Raw genomic sequence first — 25,192 nt, 5'->3', positions numbered from 1 at the left:
CCATAAGGAGCATCAGATTTATCTAACGCGCCTGCCTTGCGTGATCAATAAAATTATTTTGGAATATTCAATTTATCTTTAACTTATGTTTGACTTGAAATACAATGACTGAATTAGGTCACCAATATAATAATAGATCCATATTACGGAGGACTGGAGTACCCGATATAATATTGTGCCAGATCTGTCCTTAAAGCCAATAGTGTTCGAACTTGGTCTTAATTCCAAAACTCTGCTAAACATGTGATTTAAAGCCAAGAATGCGCTAAATATTTCCATCCAATGGGCCAAAAGTGTCCGTAAAGCTAATCATGTGCGAAACGCAATCCGAGCTATATTATCTTCATTAAAAAGATTTATAAGAATACATTCTACAATAAAAATGTAAATGGTGAGTGAATGTATTTGATTCTTGATGAACTACAAATCTAGAAAATGATAATTATCAACAACACCCGAAATTACATAGTGATTTTAAAAAAGAAAAATTTGAACAAACCTAAGGGGTACGACGGCGTGAACGTTACAGACTAGGCGTGAACGTTACAGACTACCCTTCAAACATAGACCTAAAAAGAGCTGAATATGTACATGGCAGAGTCAATAATGGATGTAGAAGAATTAGTTACACGTGCACAACTTATGAAAGACGCTCGAGTAATACTGAAAGAGACATACGAGTGGTGAAATGGACATCGACGACGGAGTTGGCAGTTAACAAAACGGGTAGAAGAAAAGATGCACGCAACGTTCGTATAAATGCTTCAGAGCAAAAACGTTTTGTAGTAGTATTTTAAATGTTAATTAACGATATTGTTGGTGATTTATCGCCTCCAGACACTTTAGTCAACGTCACTGTGTGTTTGATTCCGTTGCAGCTGTCCAGGTCACCAACACGGTGCTGCAGTCATCTCTGGTTATCTTGGAAGAACGATATTTTCCGAATATAGTTTAGTACTCTTACACAAATAACTTTCTGAGGCTGTCACAACTTTGACCAGACTAAAATTTTGTGTATGAAATAGCTTCAATAATATGTTTCTACCAGCACTAACTGCACCGGCCACAAATGATAAAGAACTGTTGACAATTCCAACGGGGATTTCTCCGACTGTTATTGAGGTGGCTATTCCAGTCACCATCGTCAACGTGATTTTGGTTACTACGTCCTGGTCTCTATCTGGATCACGCACATAAACTATATTGTTTTGCTCATGTTGAGTTCTATCGTCATTGTGTATCCGTCTCGCGCTGCATTTCTGTTTATTTGCACTCAGAGTAACCAGATTCTGATCTTACTTCTCTCGGCGAAAATTCCCAGCAAGACGGAAAGTCGTCCCCACCACAACAACCTAATGATAAAATCAGTCGCTTAAAAATTGCTAGTTCTGAAAGATAGGTTAATTTCAGTCGATCCCAATAAGGTCGGTTAACGCGGATAAACCGTCTTTGGAGGCAAATGTCCATGTGTATCAACAGCAATCCCCTGCGCATGTGGGCGTCTTGATCATCCGTAGATGACCAGGGTCATATATAGTAATGCTACCCCAATTTTGCAGATACTAATTGTAATTCAGCTACTGGATCGGCTACGACGGCGCACCTGCGTACTGTACTTATGATCTCATTAAGCTCCGCAAATCAAGCTCCGCAAAGGCTTCTATTTGACGTGTACGTGAATTCGTCGCTTGTGCGGGTAGTGCTGATACTGGCCCCACGACACCTGGTTGGCCAAGGAGATAAGTTATAACTTCACGTAGCCCATATGAATCAAAATCAATATCCACGCATGTATCAATTCAAATTGGAACCCACTGAAGTACCAGGGCGTTCACTGAAATCTAATCTAATCATTTTTTTGTTTTACGTGAATGTGGTGTCACTGGTAATCCATAAAAATCCTTTTAAATATTTGATTTGCGTCTTCCGCGCCATTTGAAGCAAATCAGAATTCGATAAGGGCAGTTTTCTATTCTCGCTAGTCTCAGTTTTTGACCAACATTTAGTTGTCAGTCTTGGGAAACTTTCCTTTTTGTGTTGTTTTCCTTCGTTGACACACGCGTGTGGTAGGAGTAATATTATTATCGCCCATGTAATCACCTTTCAGCCAGGGTATTCCTATGTCAAACGCCAAATCTGATATACGTTTAAACAAATGTATGAGAATAATTACATTATAATAAGAGTAGTAATACTCTGATGGTTGTCTTTCAGTTGATTATATGGGCGTTGATTTACCAGCATGGACCGTGAAAACGATATAGGATATATCCTTGCTGAGCTAGAGTACCGTGATATTGGGTCGGTTGCGTTGCAATGTGCATTGCTATTCGAATCCCGTCCTGTGATATTTTGTATTACTCTGTTGAATTTCAGCATTATGTGAAATCAAAAATTCCCACGACGTGATAAGCCGGGCAGTTTCTCCATGAACAACAAATGAATTATTGGCTTTCAAACCACCAAAGAGAGCCGATCGAATATTAGGCCACGCAGTTGCATCACTGCAATTTCTTACCATGTCCGATTTTTTGGTAATCAGTTTGAGACATATAACATAAAATTCCGATATCGTCGTAGATACCGACATTCTCGCTTTCGCTACTGACACCATCACGGTTGTAGTCTGAGTTACATTTGGATTTATGAGGTCTAATCATGATTTATAATCGATCAATCGGACCGATACCATTATCAGGACACAGATGCAGACCACTATTGGTCTGAGGGCTGTAAGTCTGCAAAGAACTTTCTTATAATTTGGTACGTTCTTTGTTGTGACTTTTGCTTGTGGTAATGGTCATTAGTCATTGATGATGATCCCATGCATATTGTTTTGCATCGATCTACGTACGGCGAGGAAATCGCTGGGTGGATTATTTCTACCTTAGCGATAAATTTAATCCAGTCTGGATCAATACCTTCCCCTTCTTGGTATGCCATTAATAAACCCAGGGTTGCTTTTGCATTTGAAAATAAATGTTTGAACCGTTCTTCAAAATACATGTCGCCGGAACGCAATGTGGCATGAATATTTATGAGCGTGCATGAGTCTACCAAATCGAACGCAATTAACATATTGTCGTTTGAGAGTCTGCGTGTTTGTATGTATGACCAAGAAATATCCCTGCGGAATTATTGTATTATCCAGCACGAAATAGTTCTACAAAAATAGGTTGATAATTACACCATCTGTGTCGCTTATGAACGGAGCTTCATCAACATAGTTGATGAACTCAACAATATCTGTGTGTGTTATTTCATTAGCGAGCTCATTGTAGTCTCGCGAGACTTTATAACACTCCTGGTTATCTGCGACCAGATATAACTAGTCCCATTTGATTATTCTCATAACGTGGTTAAGTAACAAATGAGTCTTGCCAGACTCAGACGACACTATGATTATCTCGTGAATAATATTTGGAAAGATCTCATGATGTTCTATCAGTGTGGGTTTTGTCGCTCAAAAATAAAGAACGTGAAACTCGTTGTCCGTGGTCAATTTGGTGAATGTAATATTGCAATGCTAGAATTCTCATAAAATGCCAATACGTTTATACTGTCTGCATGGACACGGTATAATACACGCGTGTTATCAACATGAAAAATAAACGACGTTGGACCACAGGGCTATGTGCACCTTGCAGTACAAAAAAAATATAATTTGTGAAGGAGTACAAATTAATTGTTAGGCGGCAATACAATTACTGCCGGATGAGGTGCTATCGAATTCGTGCTGTTTGGTCTGCTAGGAACTTCATGTGGAAAATACTTGGAAGAGAAACATTTACAGGGGTTATTCCATTAGATCCTGATGATCGTCCGAGCTCTGGTGAGATCCAGTCAACGAATTAGACGCCGGATGTTAATTTTGTGAACTCGTTTACATGGTGGAGCGACATATCGCTGACCGCATGCTGATTGACGAGCTCAATGACATTGTTTCACTAGTGATGCAAGAGTGTCTTCCACGATGCTTTATAACAACCACGATGTAGGCAAAGATAATGGTAGGGTAACGATTTGTACCGCGGCCAAGACTTGTTCCGGCAATATAACTATTTACAATTCTCATAACTAAAACCCTGTATTCCAGTCTCAGCGATTAGTTGAAAGATCTCACATCAATCATTGAATTAGCGAGTTTTTTGGCGCGACAAGCATTATGGAACATTTAGTTACCGGCATCCCAAAAAATTACACGTAAGTGGATGGAGGTTAGAACATCAGTTGACCAGGCTGATATTTCGTTTCTGCCAAACGACTGACCGTCGTTGATATAGCCATTCCGTGATTGGAAGTTGAACCGATGACATCCAGAGCAGAAACCAAAGTCGCAAACACCTTCGGGAGTATATAAGCTCGTGGGTCATTAAGATGGCTGAATATTTTACAGGTTTATCCAGGCCAAGAATTCATCGGAGAAGTTATCTCGTTGATGAAATTAATCTCTTTAAAACTTGGCCAAGACATACCGGAGTTGATCGCGATCGAGCCATCTTTGAAGGATTTAACCGTATACTCGCGTACCAATCATTAGGATATCAATACGCGTAGGAAATATTAATGCAAGAACACAAGTGTTCCACTGCACGATCACCAAAATGGTTTGCAAGATTTCTTAGGGTAGCAGCTCCGTTGAACAAGCGCAAACATTGTGATGAAACCGCTGAGGTAATCAAAAATTATTTAGTAACTCCAGTACAATTCGCCGTCGTTACTGGTCACCTTTTTACATTATTTCCCGGTACTGAAAACAGTATAATGAGATATTTATATGCCCCTGGAGAACTAGAAGGTGAAAAACAAAGAGCTACTTTGCCTATATGGAGTTTGACCATGCACACAATTTCACAGGTCACCAGTCGCAGGAATTCACACGTTATGTATTACCTTGAAGCGCCAACTCCTCAGCGTGGGTTCGTCAGTGAGGCATTGTACGTGATATCAACGGATACATAGTTATCACCCGTCATGCAATGGCGATGGCGCTCTCACGCCTACATCGGTTACATTCGAGGTACGTCAGAGTGACGTTGACGTGTAGATGACATCGTTGATTATCAATACGAATTGTGGTAAATTGTCTATAACCAGCAGCCGGGTAAACCCATAACATTTCGACTTTACATTGTTTCTAATGATTGCTTTGTTGTTACGCAAAGTCTATGACATAATCCGCGGTGAGATCAAAGCAGAGCTTAAACAAGCCCGGCACAATTTTCAGTCATAACGTTTGTATGATACTATTTCAGCTATTGAGGAGCGTATTGTCAGCGGTAGTTACGCCTGGCGTGTTGGCAACAGATTGTCTGCTGTCGGCAGTCTATGGTCAGAGCTAAGTAAGAGAAAGACAAAACCACCTTTTGTAAAACTAAAGAAAGAATTTAATATAAAAGTTATAAAATGAAAACTGAAGAAAATGCAGTATTATGAAATAAATCCAAAATAGTTTTAAAACGTTATACTTAAGTCCAAACGAATCTTGATTGTACTGGTCTGCCAACAGTCTTGATGTATTAAAATGGCATCTTCCAGACTTATTTTGAATTAATTCGAGATAGGCCATTACTAAAAGTGTAATCTGATGAGGACGTTGCAATTCCAGTGAATAATTTAAACAACTGTCTCCTCTCAAATTATATATAAACACAACATTAAACACATGTGCAGGCTATTATTAAAACAGGAACATATGAAATAAGAATCCAAAATACTAAAGGATTAATTGTTCAGTACCCTCCTTATATACACAAATACGGGTCTTAAACGAAATTTCCTGCTACTAAATTCGTGGCATTTCGCAATACCCACATCATAAAAGAACCCAACGAACCGACCCATCCAACATAATTATACTAAGAAACCACCTCACATGACCAACCTATGTAATGGAAAATAATCCCTAACTCGTAAACTGGTTTATTAGCCGAAAAATTAGAAATAAAATAGATACAATCATGCACAAAATGTTACACAAAATATAGAGATACATACCAACATCAAAATCGGTAAAAGTTTTAAACATGTTAATAGCACGTGTCGTTTCACCAGAAACCCGCCCACCAGTCAGATATGCAAGTTTGTGACGCACTACTGGATCAGTTAAGATTGGTACCGATGTAAGATTATCATCGCGGATATACTCTAATGGGGCATAATACTTAGCAAATAACGTCGGTGACCTTATCGTTGTTTTCTTAATTCTCCAGCGGTCACATGAAACAAATTCATCCAGTGATGTTATTTGTACGCTTGAATCATCAGTTAGCACTAACACGGCAATCTGACCAATATTTGGTAGGATATCTTTATAGATGGAAAATGAATCCGTGGAAACTCTAACCACGGTGGTGAGAAATCTCTTAAACATCGATAATAAGTTAATACTAGCATATGCAAGCATCGAAGCTTTTAAATGAGTGTTTTGTGGAGAATCATATGAAAGTATATGCACGTTTATCTCATCATTGTTGACTTTGGTATTCGTAATAATTGTACCAGAGCCTATCTAGTAGACCCATTAAATTAACAGTGTTAAAATAAGCTATACTCACTGAGCCATGACGTTGCGACTTTAATGAACAACTTTGGTTCCCGCAAGATATCCATGATGTGTGGAAAGCAAGTTTGTATACATATATTGATGTGTTTTCGAAATATAAAACAGACAGAGATAGAAACGGAGGGTGCATGCTGTCATACAAGCAGGAGTGGTGCATGGGGCCGTGAAAGGTGGATTCAAAGTTCCAAAAGGGGGCATGTCACCAAAATGACCTCGCCAAACCTTTTGGCCGGTGAAGGATAGAGATAGAAGCGTGGGAATGCACGTCATTAGAGGGATGCACCGAGCGTTTTTGCCGTGGAGGAATAAATTGATAATAGAAATAGGGACGCAAAGAATTCAAACATGTAAGAGTAAATACAAATGTTGCTACGTTTAGTTGCTATATGTATTGGTGATTTATGGACGGAAAACAATTGTGTTAATTCATGGAGCCAAAATGTGGAATGATATTCGGAAAATCATACAAGTAGAAAAATTGACTTTGATGAGTTCCCATTGTATTGAAATAATAGAACAGGATAAAAGTGTGCTGAATAACAGGACGTGAATCAGTTTGGATGTATTATATTTAATTTAACATTTATTATCACGAGAGGTAGTGTTAATGGGGATGTGTAAGTGTGTGCGTTATTGGTGATAACTGTAATATACTTTGTGCGTTCTTCACCCTCCCCTATCTTAAGTATTTAACTAATTGTGCCATTGATGAGACAATAAACTTCAGATTTGTCGAGAACAAGCCTGTTAGACAGACGTTTGCAATCCGCTGATACCCCTGTGGTATATGTACCTATGATTTTCCGACCGAGGTTATAAGCGCATGTTGCGACTGGTGATAAAGCAGAAAACCAAAGTTGATTTTAATACTTATACGCCATGATCGCTTCAGGCAAAATTAAACTTGTTAGTATGTGCGCGTCAAGCATTATTATAGGGTCGCGTCTGGTGATGGATCAGGAAGCCAGACTCGATTTCGAGGATTATATGCTATGATGGCTTCAGACAAGGTTAAACCTAGTATGCGAGCATCGAGCATAAATCTTAAGAAAAGAATAGGAGGCTATCGAAGTGCATTTCTTGAAATTTAATCACTTGGATATTCATCGCTGCTAACTCCATTCAAGTAATTCTGTCAAGTCGAAATCAGGTAAAGGCCCTTTGAGTGATACTAAAGTAAGTTCAGGTGTGGGATGACCAAAATACTTAAAGTATAGAAAGCACTCACCACGTCCAACAAAATTGGCAGGGTAGCACTCGGTCATGTCCACGATTGACCGAGTGGTCTAAAGCGCTCTCAGTTACGGATCACTGACATCTCATCTCCGTCTGCGTGGGTTCGAGAGTATGATTCGGGTTTGTGAGAAGGCTTATCTTGGGTCATTCGTTCTTCTGGGAGTTTTCCCGGGTTCTTCATCCGCCATTATTACTGGCCGCCATGTATAGCCTATCTGTCACGGAATGGTGTAAATGTTGTTAATTAAATACATGTACTCGGGTTTCGTTTCTTTTTCTCTGTACAACGATACCCGAGGGTGATTATAATATGGTCTATGTATTTCGAAATCGTGAGTACGATTCGTCCTGTGCCACACGTGCAAGGTGCCTTTGATAAAGAATAACGAAAATTCTAAAGGTATAAATATGTTACTACATGTAAAGGACCTTTACAATACAAATGGTTTTGTCAGCAAGCGGCCTGCTTAAAGGATTCGCACAACTCCAGCTGTAGGGCTGAGTGAGTGAGTGTTTTGATGGTAGGAATATCCGGGGTGTCCGGTGTTGTCAGAGGGTAGAAACGTCCGTGTGTCCGGAGCGTTTAAGGTGCCGGAGCGTCTAATGTCTAGCGTCCGGAGTGTCCAGAGGGACTAAGGTGACCCAGCTGTAGAGCCGTCAAAGGACCAGGGGGTCCGGAGGGTCTAATATTTCAAGTGTCCGGAGGGTCTAATATTTCAAGTGATCATAGTATTCCGAGGGTCCGGAGTCTATATTGGTTGTGAAATTGATTCAGAGGAGCTGTGGAGCGGATAAGGTGCACGGGTGACGGAGTGCATCTCCACACATGTATTTTTAGCTGTATGCTAATTTTGGGTTAGTAAGACCCAGTGTATTATTCAGGACTGGAAGGATAGATTGTATATCCGTTCTTGGTTAGTGACATAATTTCGCTACCTGAGCGAATACATTTTTTTTTACTATGTGTAAACGCTTACATTGTTTACTATTTGAGTGAACTATATTCATCTTTCCATTATTGAATCATTTGTGAAATCATTTATCCTGTGTTTTAGGGTTACTGATCTAAATTTATTTGTATATTTTTTTCATCTTTGAAACTGTGCGTTTTTTGTTAAATAGATCCAATATTTGGATTGTAAATACGCACACATCTTCATCATCCACTACTCATATAAATCGCCACATTAAACCATATATATGTGTCGTCAAAACGTGTTCTGTTGTTAATCCGAGATATCCCACCCGGTTATCTTGTTACACTATCGTGTGCAGAAAAATGGCGTTAAACCCACAACAAATAAAACGACGGCAGCAGCGTTGTTGGGGCACTAATTTGACCTATTATGAGACTACATATACCTCTGTAGATGAACGTTTGGCTTCATCATCGATCTCGATTGATACCACCCCCTTTTGAAATTCCTCCTTGCGGTAATAATATCCGACGGGAAACACAAATTGATCATAACATATTTTCAAGGTGATCACCACTGCTAAGCGACTAGACCGATACTGGATATTCTATTTTAAGAATTTTTGAAAAATTGTAAACTTGCATCACAGACGTTCATGCCTGTTCCTTGCATTCGATACGTTTGATGACACTACCATAACGGTATTTACAAGAATCATGAAGAACTTCGCTGTTATTGACGTGACAATGATAGAGCATTTCACGTCCTTGGGAGTGCAGTATATCCATCCGACAAAACGAGTTCATATTTTACCATACAAATGCAGTAACCTTTTTTACATTTTCATTTTCTTATTCTGTATAATGTTTAATTATATTAACAAAATACACAACAAGGAACAAAGTTACTGAATGTATGCTGTATTCTAAGATAAATACACAAGCACAGATTCATCATTACACAACAATAACATTATCACTGCGCACATAACTCCGGCCAGATAAATTTGAATTAAATGTGTCTAGTTAATATTGAAATTTGGAGTCATATTGTGAATGAATGCGCATTGCAACAGCTTTTCTATGTGACCTGGAATGAATAGTAATTGGTATTTGTGTCGATTCTAAGAAAATGTTTGATTATGGACTCGATTTATATGTGGCAATTCCACATGAAAACAATCGGATTGAAGAAGCGAGGGAGAAGCGTGTTGACATCTGCAGATGTGTTTCTGTTTCTGTCATTTCATGTTTGAAATCATAATGTGGGGAAAAATATGAAGTCTTTCTATTGGAATTATCAAAGTAGTTCCTTTATGAGTGTAATATGAAGTTCCACGTGAGTTCACTATCTTAAGATATTGAACATTTTTGACAATGCAGAGTTAACGGATATATAAAGGAGTATATAATAAAGTAGGAATTAAATTATATTCCGAATATTACAAAACGTGTAGATGTTGGCACTATTATGTTACTTAGGTGATTAACATTACGCATTTATACTTATTTACATCACTCTTTATTTCGTCCAAAATATTAATGGCTAACGGATTATAAGTCGCTAATGAAACCTTTCAAACTAAATACCTTCGAACGCATTTGGATTACCCAATACTCTTGGACTTGTGATAGAACATTTATGACTATTTCTGATATAATTAACTAAACTGTAACTTTTTTAATTGTTTACTTTATAATATATTATATTTATAATTGTACAAAACGTGTTGGTTATTTGCTATTTTCTGTTGTTTACTATAAAAGAAACGTAATAGGATAACTTTGAAGATTGCAAACAGCTTCTTATAATTTACACCAGGCATAAATATTTCCTTTTGATTGTATTATCCAGCAAAACTGTGGTATCCAGCAAAATTCCTTGTATCATTTGAATGAATCTTCTATTTTTTAATTTCTGCCCGAACTTCACTATTATGAAATGACCAAGTACTTATGACTCAATATACTTTATACAATATATCTTTCTGTGAGACTAATAACTATGTTGTTTCATCTTCTGTATATCTTAGACATTCATGAAGTGATCAATAGTTACCGATTGAAGTGTAGATAAGGCTGACGTCAAGTGCACTTGGTTAATAAAATGTCACAAGGTGTTTGGTTGATAAAATGCCACAAGGTGTTTGTTTGATAAACTGTCACCAGGTTTGACTTGGACTTTGAATTTACAAGAAACATTATGCAAGCACTTAACATGACATTTACATTTTCAAAGCAGATGGGTAGGGTGATTTCCTATCATATTATTGTTCGCTTCCTTATGTCATGACAAAAATGTAATTTATGAAACATGTTACATGGCCAGATCAAACTCACCCAATCGCAGCTCAGATAATAACAGTTGAGCAATATGTTTGAATCATAAGTATCAGAAACAAATGTTATAGTTGTAGTGAAATCAATATATAAATAATTACAAAACTCCTCGTCAATAACAAGATGATATATTGTTGCATAACTGTTGTTTATTGTGAGTTATGACACTGAATGCTGATATAGAGATTAATTTGAAAAGATTACATTTGACTGAATGATAACGGGTTGCAAAGGGTTTAATAAACATTTGAAAGATATCAGAGTATATAGCTTGGTGTAATTGTAAGATCGCACATCAAAAACATACGAATATAAAGTTAACAAGCATAGTATCCTATCTTTCACACGGATATGAAAAGCATTTTACATGCATATATCAGTCAGCATCAGTATTGCTCCATACTTTGATTTGTTGTAAACTGAGCAGAACCACTTTATAGATTTTCATGGATTGACACTGTACTATATATAGTATAACTTTTCAGACAGTCTCCCGTTAATAATGTTAACACGATCTTAAAGTTCTTGAAATTTTGTTAACTGCACTACTTTTAAAGAGTTACTTTGGCGTATGTATGTATGTATGTATGTATATATGCATGCATGTATGTATGTATGTATGCATGCACTCGTGTGTGTGTGTGTGTGTGTGTGTGTGTGTGTGTAGCTCAAAAGTGAACTAAGTCGTACTGTATTAAAGACTAACGAAGCTATAAATAACATCCTTTATTATACATGACCGAAACCTACAAGACAAAAAGGTGGGCAAATTACGGCCCGCCATGAGCTTTCATGCGGCCTAGGAACAAGTCATCATTCGCACTGACTCTGTTTATGTTATTCGGCTTATCAAATAAATGTGCTTCTTCTGAAGTTTAAGTTTAAGTTTTCAAATATTAACAACATATTAAAAAATAAAAATTAACTATGTTTTAATTTAGAAAAACATTTTGCTATTTCAAATATTAATTATTTTACTTAATGAACTAAGCGGCTCGCGACAAGATGTAAATTTGTGTATGCGGCACTTGCACTGGAATGTTTGGTCACCTCTGGTACAAGAGGTTACAGGATACAAATATCTGGACCTTTTGAAGGCCACATAGTATCAGAATTTGGACTTTAGCTCCAAGAATCCTGGGATAAATTTCGCTATCTAACACATTTTACTTTCAAGCTTTTGGTTACATTTTGAGTGTCCTTGGATACGGTGTTAAAATCGGATATCTTATCTAATTTTGATTTCGCTGACATTTGGGACACTTGTACCATGTAGTAAAAGGAACCACTTAATTTGAAATGTACAGCCGATAAATAGAATAAGAGTTATAACCAAATTTGAATCTCTTGCACATCCATATTGTGAAGTAGAGTCGAAATGCCGTTACAAGCATACTTTAAATATTGTCCCGTACCACTTACATGATTCGCTTATATATACTTTGCCATATTAAGAATGGGATGGTCCATAGTCCAGTTAAGATTAGATTATATGGGTACTTGGTGCTTATAAAGTGCTTTGCATACGTACTTTGAAGTGTTTGTTTGGTTTTTATTTAATTATCATATGTTATGTATATCGGTATTTTGTACTTGACCTTTGTCCAAAGTCAAGTTAATGACTATTGACAGTTATATTGTAAATAACATAATTCCTAGCTGATATTTTCTATGAATAAAGATTGAATATTTAAGTCATTTTCAAAGGCAGTAATCATGTTTATTTCATGCACATTCCAAAACGTCTTGACTTTAAATATTTTAGAGAAGAGTGTGACCTTTCTCATGGCTTTTTCAATTGTGTCTTAGCTTTTTATATCATGCTGTTTAATTGACAAAGTATTCATTTTGCCTTAATATCTGAATCAGAATTAGATTTATTTTTGTGTTCAGTTTTTAAATTAGATAGATTTATTTATTCAAATTTATAATTCACTGGAATTACAAATTGTGCAGTATCATTCTTGGACTACACTATTAATTTGAAAATTTAGTGAATTCAGTCAAGGACTTTTTGGATATTTTTATTGTGAAACATCACACAAAAACGGTTAACACATCGCCACAAATCAGGCAATCGGCAAATTAGCATAATATTGGAATTTATTTGGAAAACCACTGGAATTCGATTAGAACTCTATCCATTTGAACTTGTGATAAAGACTTTAGGAATATTTGGGATTTCATTTACAATATAGAAGTTCTGCTACTTTTGTATTATAGGAAAATACAATTATTTTCTGAATTTTACAAAACGTGTCGGGTTTCATTTTGTTATGTTTCTAAGTTTTAAGAGGTAACAAAGGGCCGAAGCTGAGCGGATTGGAGATTTTCTTATGCATCGTCCTCAAATCCATGACCTAAGAGATTGAGCAAGAATGTCAAGCTAATTATGTCGTAACGGTTCTGATAAATGTGCTAGAGTGAAATGCCTGAGACAAGACTTTCCACGACTCATTTCTACTAAATGTCATCAGGGAAATAATTATTTTATATTGTATGCATAGGTAAATGCTGGCTTTCGAGTACATGTATCATGGAAAGATATCAATTTCTTGAGCACCAGGTTATCAGCAGCAAAGTGAGACGATTCGCTACCAAAGCTGTAAATATTCCTTTGTATGCTTATACATCACATACTATTATGTGGCTACAGTTGGATCGCATGTATACTTAACTTTTGAGCATGTCGCAAAGCATACCACATGACGAATGCCTTGTAATCCTAAATGCAGGGTTGTGGCGATATATACTACATACTATAGACGAAATCACAATGGTAAATTTGAATATATAAATAGATCAAGCTAAAATTCCTGTCATTTAATACAAGATAATATAAAAGAAAATAGGGAATATATATGGCACTAATTTCGATAAAACCAGGTGCAAGCGGTTTTTAATCGTTATCGTCAGTGGCTATTTCAAGTAAATCTTTTGAAGGTGAACAGTAAATAAGAATGTAAACAGTCTGTGGGGCCCCTCACCCCACCCCACACACACCAAGAGGAGGTCCATGGAGAGTAGCCCTAGAAGTTCTATCATATTAAGCGTCTCATGGGCGTACGTTTAACCATCTAATCATATGAAGACCAACTTTAGGAACCATTACACCCCACTCGGTTTTATGGAGTGTTAAGATTGGTGATGATATAATAATAGCATTTAGTGCGTTGAGTAACAGTGTTGACGTTGATACAATAATGCTAGGATATGATGGAGTGTTCGCTAACATAAATGCATTTGTAATAACCCGTCTACTTATTTACTTAATTCCTTCCCTTCATTCTGAAGATCCATTTGACAAAAAAATCCAAAAGTAAGAAGTGTTTCCGAATTAATCATATCTTGAATTTACTGATGTATCAATTGACTTGGAAAAAGTTGACGAGCCTGCAGTCTTGAGGTATCATAATTATTTAATCCAGGATGTCTTTGAATGAATTCACAATAATCCAAAAAAGTGTTTTAGTAGCAAATGTCAGTGAGCACTTCGTAATGTCCATGAACAATTTAATTAAATGATTTCTATCAAATGATGTTGTCATGGAATAAATTCTTTTATTTATTGAATACATGTACTCGGGTTTCGTTTTGTGTGTGTGTGTGTGTGTGTGTGTGTGTGTGTACAACGATACCCGAGGGTGATTTATGTATATTGTGTCGTATTTCGAAATAGTGAGTTCGGTTCATCCCATGCCGCACGTGCGAAGTGCTCTCGATGGGACGAACCGTATGCGTACAATGCATAGACTATGTCTGTGTATAAATACCTCACCCTACGTACATTTCTTTACAATACGTGCGGCCTTGTCAGCCAGCAGTCTGCTTTAAGGACGTATAATTAACTCCAAAAACCAGCCTGGGTTGAGGAGAAATGATATACTAGTTATGCAGGTGTAGGAACCCTATATCACAATCTTTAAAAATGAAATTTCTAAAATAAATAAAACAAACATACACACTAATGAGGGAAAAACAAATAAACATAAAACCCTTTTAACTTTCGGAACTAGGGGGTCCGTCAAATGATGTTAATTCTGAGACGGACCACACCAATAAAACCTTTAAGGACGTGCACATCTTCAGCTGTAGAGGTATGTGAGCTTATTAATTTATAAGTTATAAATACTGTATTACCACGTTTATTTTGTATGTTTGCTATGTAGCTTTCGTATACGCAGTATAATGCACATATTTCTCTTCTGGTTGCGATTTAGCAAGGGATTTATATTAGCAATATAAGGCTACATTTTTTTAAGAACTGATTAGTACGGTAGGATTCTTATCGAGCAGAGTTAGGTTTATTTTTGAACCTGTCATTTTGTAAATATTTGGCTGATAATGTAATCTCTAAACTTACCGTGTATAACGTCATTACGTTTTACCTTAAATGCCCGTGTAACGAATAGTACACGGTATTGGATATATTTTCAGCTGTCTAGTTCTGCAGGGTCTAATGTCCGGAGTGTCCGCATGGTCTAATGTCCGGAGTGTACGGAGGGTATAATGTCCGGAATGTCCACAGGGTATAATTTCCGGAGTGTCAGCAGGGTCTAATGTCCGGAGTGTTCGCATGGTCTAATGTCAGGGTGTCCGGAGTGTCTAATGTCCGGAGTATTTAATGTCCGGAGTGTCCGCAGGGTATAATGTCCGGAGTGTCCGCAGGGTCTAATATCCGGAGTGTCCGCAGTGTCTAATGTCCAGAGTGTCTGCAGTGTCTAATGTCCGGTGTGTCCGTAGTGTCTAATGTCCGGAGTGTTAGGAATGCTCTGAGTGTTCCGAGCGTTCGAGGTGTTCCGAGTATCCGGAGTGTGTAGAACGTGTAGAGCTGTCTGGAGTGTCCAGAGTATCTGGGTTGTCTAGAGCATCTAGAGCGACCAGAGTGACCCGAGCGTTCAAAGTTATCAGTGATCGGGGTCGACGTGGTGCAAGCTGTAAAGCCAACCACAGGAATTAACCGTAGCAGCTGTGAAGCTGAACTGTAGCAGCAGTGGAGCTGAAATAAAGTGTACTGATGACGGAGTGTATCTCCTTACATGTCATTTGTTAGCCGTGGGCTAATTTTGGGGTTCGTAAAACCCATTGTATCTTTCGGGACTGTAAAGATAAGTTGTATATCTGTCCCTTTTTTTATCACCATAATTTCACTGAGTGAATTCGTTTCACTACGTGAGTAAAATTTTACATTGTTTACTACCTGAGTAAACTATATCTATCGTTTCATTGTCAAATCGTTGTGAACCATTCACCCATTGTCTTTGTATTTGCTAAATCGGTTTATTTGTATTTTTCTTCATTAAGTCTGTGCGTCCTTATGTTAATTAATTCCAATATTTGGATTATATATATACACACATATTCATAATTAATTGCTCATTCAAGTCATCAATTATTACACATTGTATTTATATCCTCGTCAAAAGTGTTCTGTTGTGAATCCGAAAATCCCACCCGGTTATCTTGTTACATATGTCACAACTGGAAATTATTATATAGACTGATCTTAAAATATTAATAATTTTGCTGACCACATATGTACATAAAACCCTAAGACAAAATAAAATAACCAACATGTAGGTCACAAGTTCCCTTCCAAATCATATGTTTGTAAATTGGGCTAGACCTTGAATTCAAATATCAGTAAAGAACTTATTAATAACTTACAACTGACTTAAAACTGACCTAAAAATGAGAACAGTCCAGTAGGTCAAGACTGCTACCCTGAATTAACGACAAATGTCAAGCACACCATAAAATAATTAAATATACGACATTCAAACGTAACAGCAATTTCTCTTTTCAAGCAAATAAAAACGAAATAGTTGTCAGATATAATCATACATAATTAATGTAAACATACACTCCATTTAAAAGATCTTTGAAAGCACGTCTCAATAATATCATTGACTATTATGTATGTAATGTTCAAATACAGAACTGTAGATGTAATTTTTTCGGCATAGAGCTTGATGTCGGCTTGTTAGACAGAATGACTATAATCCAAGCAAATAGGTGTCATAACGGAGAAGAAAACACATGGCGTTTCAATGAAAGTTCTTCATTATTATTGGATAAGGATGAATTGTGTATTTAATTAAGAAAGCAGGACCCCTTTAATATGTATGAGTTTCACCGAAATCTGAGGATAATCAGTTTTTATTGAACCTTGTCATTGACTCAGATATTACCTGATGTGATCAAATATAAATTAGACTAGTATAAAGAAACGATTGCACCGAAGCCAAAAATATATATACCACGAGCGATAGGAAATCAAAATAGATTGAAACTTTACGTACAGTTTTCTTTTTCGACTCAATACGTAACACATAAATCAGAGGGAACTTAGTATCTCATTTAAATTTGCACACTTTCATTTAAAAAAACAAGTCACTTCACACATACCTGCTTTAGTATCTGAATTGAGAAACGATCTAACGTAGAAGGTGGACTTGAATGTGAAGAAAATTGTTCTTACCTTGGGCTGGATAATAGATGACACAGTGAAAAAGTACATAGGAAATACACACTCCTAAATGACTCTCCATTGCGATGCATACTTTTTTGAAGGAAGTGAAACTCAACGGGATCTTTAAATCTTCCTCATTGCTTGATAGGTGTGTGTTGGCAATTCCATCTCAGCCTAGTAACTGTGTAAATATATGGGTTATCAATTTTTTGATAAATGTAGTGCGGGTTCTAAATATATTAACGTTTCAATATTAGAACTCAACACCGTACAGGTAAATTAAAGTCCCATGTTCACCGATTTTACTGCTGCCAAATACATACTGGACCTGGACCCTCTGTAGATGATATATATATATATATATATATATATATATATATATAGAGAGAGAGAGAGAGAGAGAGAGAGAGAGAGAGAGAGAGAGAACTTACAACTATATATTCTGGTTTAGTATGGAAAATGTGTTTTTGCATAAACACATCAGCAATGAACGAAACGTTTTCGAGAACAGAACACGGCTACACGGAACAGAGCAGACATACAAAACCGCAATTGAAGAAAAGGTAGTGAAGATTAGCTTCTACCTAAATCCAGTATATAGGATATTATACTTTGTTCATTATATTGACATATGAATGAGACGTGATTCTGTTAATTCAGTTAAATCGTTCAGTCCATTGCCACAGCTAGTATTATGTACTCGTATCGACATTGAAACTATAAATACTTCGAGAACATAGTCGATCAGAGTTGACTTAACAAAATAAAGTTCCTAAAAAATGACTGTGTACCTGATACGCGGAACTTTAACTATAACACGCACGCACAAATACACATACATGCGTAGGTTCATAATTGACCAAATGGATATTATATCTATATTTAAATAATCGAACCTATAATGCTACATTCAGGTAAATATTGACGAAAAATGCTAAATAGCTCTTTAGATGTCAATTGAATCTGTGCAGAGGAACCAACAATTCCTCGATACAAATCAAAACAATATATCACTGGGTGATACAAACGTTGATAGACGCCAGATTAAAATGGGCGATACTGATGAACTAAAAGCTTAACTCACTAGATTTGGTATGCTTCTATTGTTTAAGGTTGACTCAAAAACCAAGCTAAAATGACAAACGAAAGAGAAATAATGTATATGACTGTGTCAGCTGCATTTGACAGAAACAAATATCATTATTGTGGAGTTTAAGAATTGTCGAGAATGGCATTATCCCGGATAAATAAACATGCCCCATTACAAGCGTATGTTTACAATAACCTCAAATTATGTTAACAACTAATTAGAATTGCATGAGAAAAATATTTTACGTAGTCAACTAGAAACCTCCATAGACATAATGCGTGAGAAGGGAGTTATTCTTATTTTTTTTAAATTAACGATCAAAGTAAAATTCAGCACTTATTGTGATTTCGAACGTGCTATAAAGCTACTAACAGCTGCAAATAAAATAAAACTCTAATAATGCATAGATGATGAACACATCACACACATAACTTTGATCTAAAGTCAGTGCACATAGCGAAAATGTTTTGCTTTGTTGAACACATCACACACATAACTTTGATCTAAAGTCATTGTGCAAAACAAAATAAACAAAAAATACGAAACATCATAAGAAATGTTTCCTTTCTACAAACATCCATCACATTGGTCAGTGACGGATCCAAAGAAATACATCTCGATCAATTGATCAGTACAGCGGTCAAAAACATATGGTTTGTAATTTGAATTACTAAAATTAAAGTGTGTACCACTCTTTACCCGCAACATTAGCAGGATATGGTTCTCATGTATTCATCAAAATATCTGTGAAGAGGCTTCCGGATAAAGATCTGGTCTCTACGCAGTCAGTTTGAAAATGATGGTAAAGAAGTCGCTATATAGATGGCAATTAGATGGCTAGATAGTTTCAGAGAAACCCTGTTACAACAACTTCTGAACTATTTAAATGACATTACGTTCACCAAAACCACGAAACATTGTGAAATATTGAACACCGATATTTTAGAAGAGACCTTGACCTCTGCAAAACATGCCTACTTTTCAAAGGTTTAAGGTAACTGAATTACACCAAGTCCACAATTTCAGTCTCTGGAGATCAGTTACAACAAAGGTACATTATTAACATATAAAAGGAAAATTGAAAATTGAAATATCATTGAGACTGACTTGGCTTCAACATGACAAAGTATATTAAAAAAACAATAGTGTAAGACATATAAGTAATTAGATTTATCAAAGTACTACCATTTTGTGAAATTGAAATACAAATTAGAATATGCTACATGAAAAGAAAACCTCATATTTGAAATTATGACGCATATGTTAAAAATGCTTACACATTCAACTCTATATTACGGCAATATAAAAGCAAAGTCGTTTGCAATTACTTTTTCATGACTTATTATTTACGTATTCATAGATGCTCTGGTTTAATGGTAAGCATGCATAGTTTTGTAATAATAAAAGCTGTGTTCGCAAAACCTGGGTTCGTAATACAATCATGTAAATGACTGAGTATCTAATAACACATGAGTGTTAATGAACAATTACCGCCACAGTGTACAATCACTGCCACAGTACACACACACCGCAGTGAACAAGTGGCATGACCTACAAAACACTTCAGCCGCACACGTGCCGCATTTATCGATTTTACGGTAAGCAAGTCTCCGTCGGTGGAACAGTGTCAATTACTCCAAGTGTTTTCAAGAAAAATATTGTGAATAAGATTTCGATTCGACTGAAAACTTCACAACGATATTTACGATATATTTTGGATCCGAAATCTAGAATACGCTATGTGTCTGGTCCGTGATAGTTTTTACCTGCACAGAATAAACAAATTAATAAAACAAATAGCAGAATGGCATTAGGAGCTTTTAAGGACGTTCCCTGATGTTAATAGATAGTTTATTCCACTACCAATACTACGAAGCAATGATCATGGTTTTGTGTGAACTTAAACTAATTATACACACTTTTGCTATGTATAATGATTCTTTCTCTTTTGCAAGAGAGGTACCACCTGCCTTATGTCTTGGCATGAATAGTGTGAAACCATCAATAAGTATTTTATTGAATTGTACTAGCTTTTAATGTAACAAAGTCTGGTGATAGCATACATTACATGTATCGTTCACATCAATTACTTTGCCTTGAATCTTGTGCCCCAGTAAAGAAAGATTTCGCAATCATGCCGAGAAGGCAAGGTTAACATTGTTTCAAATTAAGTCGATAAAAAATAGAAAAGGTAATTATGGGATGTCATAAATTATGTGTGTAACACCTAATGGTGAAAAGGCACATCAGATTCTAGAATGTAAAGTATTTTGTGTTCAAAGAACTACAACGGTGCAAGATGCACACATTGATATGAAATACCAAATGTTAACTACAAGGCTGTAAGTAAGTGTAAAATGCTAAGCACGGTCATTTTCATGGCCACGTACACGTCCACCTACGCGATTGTTTCATACTATCATTATATATATATATATATATATATATATATATATATATATATATATATATATATATATATATATATATATATATGTGATGTGTTCTTGCACATGTAGAAGAGTTGTGCAAGTTATTGTCAGAACGAAAGCGAATAAGAACGATGGTTTGTATTATTAACTTGTTTGACGAGATTGTAAAATGAAATGTACCTGCACCAGCCGACTCTTTCCGACATCGATAGAGTCAAGAGGAAGATAGACAGTGAAATGACAGAATACCCTAGGTCAGTCGTGCAAATATTACAAAGTCAAAGTATATGGGTACATAATTAAAACAAAAACAAACGTTGTGCTTGATGCTGGCCACTTTCTTGACTTTGTATTGAACATAAATGATCTTAATGAACCAAATATTTGCTATGTATTTACAGCATAACATAACTATGTGGTCAAAGTCTATAGCGTAAACGTGCTAAGAAATTGAACAATGAAACATAGCATATAATACAGACATTTGTTGAGGCTGCAACCGCCGTAAACATGATTGTTATGTACTGAGCAGACTCCACCTAAACTATGTATTTACAGCAATGTAACTTTGAACAAAACATAAAGTAAAGGTGCTAACACATGGAACACTGAGACGAGCGGTATTATAAAACAACGATACTGTAGAAGCCGTATAACCTTGTAGGAGATTCCTGCGGACGCAACAGGCAAAAAACCGAATAAATGGAGAAAGTAAAATATAACAACAAATAAAAAATATATAAAAAAACAACAATAAACAAACTTCATCAACAACAATATAGCATATAACAATTATATACAAGGAGGTATGATGGGGTGGAGGTGGGGAAAATTTCTACAGAACAAAGGAAACACGTCCGCACCCCATAAGGAAATTGGCTCAACTGAAGCCGCAGTCCTTATCAGAGAGCATCCCTCCGCACGTTGCCGGAGCGAGAGTATTGCGATTGGCTAGGCAGAACACGTGATTAAAAGCTTTAAATATATTGGCCCTTGACAGCGCGTTACCTGACAAATGTGGCGGGAAATTGTAGACCCAATCACACATCCCATAAATGTCCTTACGCGAGCGTAAATCGTTTTATGTGATGTGTTCTTGCACATGTAGAAGAGGGGTACAAGTTATTGTCAGAACGAAAGTTTATGAGAACGATGGTTTGTATTATTAACTTGTTTGACGAGATTGTAAAATGAAATGTACCTGCACCAGCCGACTCTTTCCGACATCGATAGAATCAAGAGGAAGATAGACAGTGAAATGACAGAATACCCTAGGTCAGTCGTGCAAATATTACAAAGCCAAAGTATATGGGTACATAATTAAAACAAAGACAAACGTTGTGTTTGATGCTGGCCACTTTCTTGACTTTGTATTGAACATAAATGATCTTAATGAACCAAATATTTGCTATGTATTTACAGCATAACATACCTATGTGGATAAAGTCTACAGCGTAAACGTGCTACGAAATTGAAAATGAGACATAGCATATAATACAGACATGTTTTGAGGCTACAACCACCATAAACAGAAATATAGCAAATAGAGTTTGCTGTATTTCTGGCAGCCACAAAAAGGAGGGTGTGGCAAAGAACAAAAGTGTCCAGCATCAAAGAAAAGATAAATGTTGATCAAAATTAAACCGATGAATTCTGTCTTGCCGGGGCAGTTGAGCACCCCCATACTCCCCGCTAGTTATGATATATCCAGCATGTATGGAGGATTGGGAAGAAACTTTAAAACGGAGGCGCGTACTTCCTGAATGCGCTGTTGGTCTTCCGGAGCCGTTAGAGTACCCTCGTACGCTCCTGGCGGTCGAAAAAGTAGGTAGACACAGATTAGTCCGGGTCGAGTGAATGATATCCCAGCAAAGCACGGTCGATGCCTATGGTTCTAAGTCTGTGAAACCCACGAGACCTGAAAGAGGAATTAGCACACGGCGGAATGGCGATCTTAGAAAAAGTGATTAAAGGGTTACAAAGCTGAAACCTTTTTACCTAACCTTATGCATTTCTCAAATGCATCTGAAAAGGCCATATTGATTATACAAACTGATAAAGAGAACACGGTCAAATTGTCCGATGTGAACTCTTTATATAGCGTCCAAGCCAGCTTACCCAGTGTATGTAATGCCCTGATCAAGATATTTAATTTAAGACAAGAGTACAAATTTGCTATCAACTGCTGGCTTAGTGCAGGTGGCAGACATATACGTGGACATATTTTAAAATCCATCAGCAAAAACATATATACATGAACCTGAAGAAGCGAAATGTACAGCAACCAATGTTTTTGAAAATTTAAATTCTTTAAAGAAATAGTTATGTTTTATATTATTTCTTTTTTTCCTTCTTCTTTTCTATGGATTAAATACATATGTCTCATCAAGTCTCGGCAAGTGATTGCCAATTTGGGACCAGTGAAAAGTAAGGTGGGGCTAGTGAAAAGTAAGATGGAAACACATCCGCACCCCATAAGGAAATTGGCTCAACCGAAGCCTCAGTCCTTATCAGAGAGAATCCCTCCGCAGGTTGCCAGAGCGAGAGTATTGCGATTGGCTAGGCAGAACACGTGATTAAAAGCTTTAAATATATTGGCCCTTGACAGCGCGTTACCCGACAAATCTGGCGGGAAATTGTAGACCCAATCAAACATCCAATAAATGTCCTTACGCGAGCGTAAATCGTTATAAAGAACACCGTGGTTATAGCAACAGTTTCTACTCCATTTCTTCGTTAACTTCACTGAATATTTCTTCTATCAACCGTGTGCCTCCTTTTGAAAATTATTGTTCCATAATGTGCTTTATCAATTTTTAAGTGAAGCTGAAACCATTTTCAGTATTAAGAGCTTATTTAATTTCTTCGCAATATTTTCGTCTATTTGAGTTTCTTTTCCCATCTTTTATCAACGTCTGATATTGCTTGGAATACCGAATAGAATTCCCCAGATATAGTCTTATATTTGCCTTGTAGATCTTTGATGTTTTCATTGATTGACTTAATACTAATTAAGTGTAGGCTGTAGATCTTTTCATAACCATGAAATATTTGACAGCATTCCAAATCTGGTATAATATGGTTGAACTGGATGCATATATGTCTTGACTTCTTTTATAGAAATGAAAAGCCAATAGTTTTGTGGTGGAAAGTCTGATTGTTTTATTGGCGTTTATATATCGGAATGTACATATATTTTGTATATATTTTTGGGGTTTTATGATTATATGTTGTGTACATCTATATTTTGTACTTGAACTTTGATCAAAATCATCTTAATGGTGTATCTGACCAATAACATTTATTAAGTGAGCGAAATAATGCATATTTCAGATCATAATTAATTTTAATTGTGTTTCCTTCAATTTGAGTTACATATATAGTATTGATTCTGACGTTAAAAACTTCCAGAAATGGAAATATCCTATTAAGTTCACAGCGTATTTCCAGGAAATGGTAATTGTGATCTAGGTCAAGTAGGGGTGTATATATTTGTGTTCACCTAAACATTATTCCTTCTCTTGCGTTAGCTTTGGAAGCAGAATTCATACAATGTAAAGTAGCTTTGAATTCTGTCACGCTGTTTGATACATTTATTTAAGGAACGAAGTCTATATTTTGGAAACTGAATACTTGCTTGATGTACCTTGTTCTGTTAGTTACTTTAAGCCCCTAGAAGTAACAATACAAAAATCATGCATGCTGTTCTCATGTAGCATGGGTTCCACGTCTTGATGATGAGTCAAGGTTTATGATGTGTTTTCCTATGCGTTAATCTTGGCCCACAAAAATCCTCATAAAGACACTATATAAATGTTTGTATATTAAGATTGGTCAATTACGAGGAAATAACAAATTACGACTTCAAGACAATAGTCGGCTTAATATTCGAAATCATTTTCCATTATTTGTGCCTTGGATAGAATCCACATACATCCACATGCCTTTTCGGAAGCTAAAGCCCCGAACAACGATGGAAGAGCTGCGAGAAATTGAAATATATTACTGTTATGTTTCATCTCGGCAACTTCGTCGTTTGCCTTTTTAATAGCCATCCCGCGTTGTTGACTTTTGGTTGCTTAACATTGTTCCCATTAAAATATTTGCTATCATCGAATTGGCCATATATTACTGATAATTT

General features: G+C 36.4%; 1 protein-coding gene across 2 annotated transcripts in view; it reads right to left on the bottom strand.

Moving 5' to 3' along the window:
- Positions 1–17,695, bottom strand: part of LOC149792139 (uncharacterized) — a 73,048-nt gene extending 55,353 nt beyond the window's left edge. For both annotated transcript variants that reach the window (XM_089969344.1, XM_089969345.1), the window contains exon 1: positions 17,539–17,695. In XM_089969344.1, the coding sequence (XP_089825470.1) occupies positions 17,539–17,608 (70 nt within the window). In that variant the 5' untranslated portion in view covers positions 17,609–17,695. The remainder of the gene's footprint in view (positions 1–17,538) is intronic.
- Between the last annotated feature and the right edge of the window lie 7,497 nt (positions 17,696–25,192).

The sequence above is a fragment of the Sinohyriopsis cumingii genome, chromosome 9 (genome assembly GCF_028554795.1).
Source record: "Sinohyriopsis cumingii isolate HCF-2022 chromosome 9, ASM2855479v2, whole genome shotgun sequence".
In the NCBI taxonomy this organism is placed as follows: domain Eukaryota; kingdom Metazoa; phylum Mollusca; class Bivalvia; order Unionida; family Unionidae; genus Sinohyriopsis; species Sinohyriopsis cumingii.
Note: the sequence above shows the minus strand (reverse complement) of the source record. Positions and strands in the feature narration are given on the sequence as shown.